General features: G+C 56.2%; 1 protein-coding gene across 8 annotated transcripts in view; it reads right to left on the bottom strand.

The window, feature by feature from the left end:
• Positions 1-2005: 2005 nt before the first annotated feature.
• The window catches only part of RIPK1 (receptor interacting serine/threonine kinase 1), a 39674-nt gene continuing 37412 nt past the window's right edge, over positions 2006-4267 (bottom strand). For all 8 annotated transcript variants that reach the window (XM_047797781.1, XM_047797782.1, XM_047797780.1 and 5 more), the window contains one exon: positions 2006-4138. In XM_047797781.1, the coding sequence (XP_047653737.1) occupies positions 3852-4138 (287 nt within the window). In that variant the 3' untranslated portion in view covers positions 2006-3851. The remainder of the gene's footprint in view (positions 4139-4267) is intronic.

Genomic DNA, 4267 nt, shown 5'->3' with positions numbered 1-4267 from the left:
TGCGCGGGCTCCGCAGGCCGCTGTCCGCCCGCCGCGCCGCCGGGAACACGCACGCGCCGGTCCCGCCGGCCGCCCAGAGCCCAGCCCCGGCCGCACCTCCCGGAACACGCATGCGCCGGCCCACCTGCCCTGATGGGCCTTGATTTTTGCTTTCTTCCTGCTTCCGCACACCCGCTAGGAGGCCACGTCTCAAAACCCCCAGAGATTAATGAGTGTTGGCGAGGGTGTGGGAAGCGGGGACCCTCGAGATTAAGTCAGAGCTTCCGATCGTGCAGACGAGCAGGGGCGCGGCGCCTTCCTCGGGCGGAGGGGGAGCCCAGGTGCTTGTGGACGGAGGGTCCAGTGGGTCCGCGTAAAGGACACTGCCCGCCTCCAGGGGGAAGGGCCACACAGAAGAACCTAGTTCCGGGGTGTGAGGGCCCTGCAGCCGGCAAGTCGCAGAGGAGGACGGTGGGCGCCAGGGCCTGGGGAGGGGCAGTTAGTTCCCAAGGGCATCAGCGTCGCGGTTTTGGGAGAAGGGAGTTGCGCAGGGGATGGTGCCGGTGTTGGCACAAAATGAGCATAGACTGTGCACTTAAAGATGGTTAACATGAGAGATTTTATGCGTATTTTACCGCTAGTGAATTTTCCTTCTTCAGACCATGTAATTCAAGCTCTAAAGGTTAGAAACATTATCTGCAATCGAAGAAAAAAACAACTACCGTTTCATTGCGTCTATGCCCTGCCCTACCTTACCTGAAAGTAATAGCACGGTGGTGGCTGCTGTGTAGCCTTGGCTTGAGTTGGAGACAACTTGCTTTCCTATTTACGTGATTTCGCCCCCGCCCCGCCCCTTCGCCTGTCAGGGTCTGTGCACAGGGCTTCTAGGTGCTATGGACAGAAGGTTCTGCTACCTGCAGCGTCCTCACTAGCCCGCTGCAGTTTCTTGAGCACTGAAGGCACATTTGGCTTAAATATGGATTATGCTACAATATTTCTTATTTCAACATAAAGATACCAGATCAATTTCCCGCATGGAGGATTTCCCATCGTGGCTCAGCGGAAACAAACCTGAATGGTATCCATGAGGACGCGGTTCCATCTCTGGCCTCAGTCAGTGGGTTAAAGATCTGCCGTTGCCATGAGCTGTGGTGTAGGTCGCAGAAGTGGCTCGGACCTGGTGTGGCTGTGGCTGTGGTGTAGGCTGGAGCTGTGGCTGCAGATTCGACCTCTAGCCTGGGAACTTCCATATGCTGTTGGTGTGGCCCTAAAAAAAAAACAACCCCAAAAACATCTTGTGAGAAATAACTCCTTTTTGTTGTTGTCGAAAACCTAACTTCGTATCATGGACCAAAACAAAGACTCTGACCATAGCGACAAGTGGAGGATCTGCTGAGCAGGATGTGAGATCTGGAGGTGCGTCTTATTTGCCAGTATCAGCCTTAGGCCTGAATATCTTTTACTGTCTGTTTTGGCTTTGTTTTCTCTTTTTTGGCCACCCCATGGCACACGGAGTTCCCCGGCCAGGGACCAGATCTGAGTTGCAGTGTCGACCTAAGCCACAGCCGTGGCAACACAGGATCGTTAACTCACTGTGCCAGGCAGGGATGGAACCTGGGTCCCAGCGCTCCCAAGACGCCTCCGATCTGCTGAACCACAGCAGCAACTGCTAATGTCGTTTTTGGAACCAAGAATGGACCGTCTTTCTTCTCTTGTAATCCGTGCCATCTCAGTTAACTGGCTTCTGCCCGAGACTGGTGTTTTGTGGTGCTTGGGCCTTGTATCCAAACTCCTGAGATACACATCTGGCCCTTGTCAGCCCGGCTTTAGAGGGTGGGCTGAGCCGGGTGTGGCCACGGCAGGGGGAGCCACTGTCCAGAAGCCCCTCTTGTACCACCAGCTTCCTCTCCTGGCAGCAGCGGGGGTGGGAAACGGGGCACACGTACAGGGAGTGCCGACCCCCGGGGCACGTCACAGTGGAGAATCTCAAACTGTTTCATTTATACAAACACACCGTTTCAATGGCTTACGTTTCAAGTACAAAATTTTTATTTTAAAAAGTCCCTTAAAAATATCTTCCATTTTTGCCCCAATATTGATCAGTTTCTTTGGAATGTAGAGAGATTAGAACACTGTTAGAATACAGGTACGAGGGATGCATCTGGAAAAGAAATCAGCCAGCCCCCTTTGCAAGCCTGGGACTGTGTGCCCCTCAGCTTCCCTCTCAGCCCCTGTGATTTCATGCTGTGTGGCCTTACGCAGCGAGCCTGGAATGTGTGCGTAAGAAAACAGGCTCACTGCTTTATGGCAGTGCTGGTCTCAGCTGGGGCACTTCTGCCCCTCCACTGCCTCTGAATGTCCAGAGACATTTCTGTCACGGGGTGTGTGTGTGTGTGTGTGGACACAGCCCGAGGGCCTCGTGAGCAGAGGCCATGCTTCCACATGTCCTACAAGGCACAGGACACAGGATGGTCCCCACAACAAAGGGTCATCCAGCTCAGGATGCCAAGGTCAAGAACCCCTGCTCTGCAGCCCTTCAGGGGAGTGCACGTGCGAGTGTGTGTGTGTGTGTGTGTGCCGTATCTGCCAGGACTGGAGGAGATTCAGAATCAGAACCACCAATACTGACAGCATCCCACCAAACACACTGTTCTGGCAGCCCGTTGGCCACACTGGCCTTCTGTCCCTCCCTCCTGGCACCAAGGTGCTGGCAGGGGCGCCAGGGGACCTGGCTACCCTTCTCTTCTAGCCCTCTGCTCCTCACTCCCTCGTGACTTCAGGTGGGCTCTGAAAGGGTGAGAGCTGCTGGCAGGGTCCCCAGGCTTCGAAGCTGTCCATTTCCATGAAGGGCACAGAGAAAGATGCAGCTGTGTCCATCACGCTGGGGCAGGTGGGCGGGGAGGCCGCCTCGCAGCAATGAGCCCAGATGCACGCCCCGCCCCTGCAGGGCCCGCACACAACCGAAAACTAAAGGCGCGTCACAGTTCATAGCAATTTTGTGCAACAACAGCCTGGGAAAAATTTCTTCCCCATTCCCCCCCCCCCGCCGCCCACAGTACTCCTTAAAATCCCTTCGGTTAATTTTCGCAGTGAAGACCACATATAATTTTTTTTTCCTCTTTACTTTTGCTTTTTAGGGCCGCACCTGCAGCATACGGAAGTTTTCAGGTCGAATCAGAGCCGTGGAACTGCAGCTGCCAGCCTACACCACGGCCCCAGCAACATGGGATCCAAGCCAAACCTGCGACCCATAGCACAGCTCACGGTGACACCAGATCCTCAACCCACTAAGCAAGGCCAGGATCGAACCCGCTTCCTCATGAACACGGAACTGCGACTGCATGTACCTCTTAAAGCCTGTGGTGACCGACGCAGAACTTGATCCTCGAGTTAACAGACACTTTAGCGGGAACCATGGCTGTGGCACCAGAACCTCGCACTTGAGGAGAACTGAGGATTTTACAGAACTTTGGTTTTAACAGGAGTCCGCGTGGAGAGGAGGGTGCAAAGTGAGAAAGGTGATGTGTGCTTCAGGTTCAGTGAATTTTTTTCTTGTTCAAATAAGACCCCAAGAACTAAAGGAGCAGCATAACTGCAGGTTACGGAACCATCTGAAGGGAAACGACCCAGAAGACGGCTTCGCTCCTTTTCAAAACCCGGTGAGGCTTCTTCTTGACGGGGCCGTGGCCGTGGCTGTGGCCGGACTTTCCTGTCTAGTGTTGTTTGCGGCCCCGGCCGCCCGCTCGCCGCCGGGCGATGCAGACACGCGCTCCGCGCAGACACGGGGGCCCTGAGTGCGGGGGGAGCTCTGGCCCGTCCAAGGCAGCGCGCTGGCTCAGGGGGTCCGCCCCCCGCTGCCAGGGCCCGGGGACCTAGTTCTGGCTGCTGAGGATGAGGCAGCTGAGGAGGTCCAGCCGGGAGCACTGGTAGAGCGCCCGGGCCAGCTTCCCCACCGTGGCCCCCTTGCTGCCCTCCCTCATCAGCCACTTCTGCAGCATCTGGTAAACCTTTTCTTTGAGTCCGTCCCGCTCATAGTCGTGGTCGATCTCTTCGATCTGAGACTGGGTGAGGCCCAGCTTCCGCGCACAGATTTTCCAGTTCTTTCCCAAATTTTCCCTGACCGGGTCCAGGTGTTTATCCGTCAGGCTGGTGGTGTTCTCTGCCAAGAGAAAGCAGATGGCATCAAGCTGCGGCCAGCGCCGCCCTCCAGCCTCAGACCCTGCGAGGGCGGCGGCGCAGGGGAGGGAGGGGAGGGAGGGGAGGTCCTGCGGCCGCTGACCTCACCTCG

Source organism: Phacochoerus africanus, chromosome 9, assembly GCF_016906955.1.
Source record: "Phacochoerus africanus isolate WHEZ1 chromosome 9, ROS_Pafr_v1, whole genome shotgun sequence".
In the NCBI taxonomy this organism is placed as follows: Eukaryota; Metazoa; Chordata; class Mammalia; order Artiodactyla; family Suidae; genus Phacochoerus; species Phacochoerus africanus.
The sequence above is the reverse complement of the archived record's forward strand: the minus strand, read 5'-3'. Positions and strand labels throughout refer to the sequence as shown.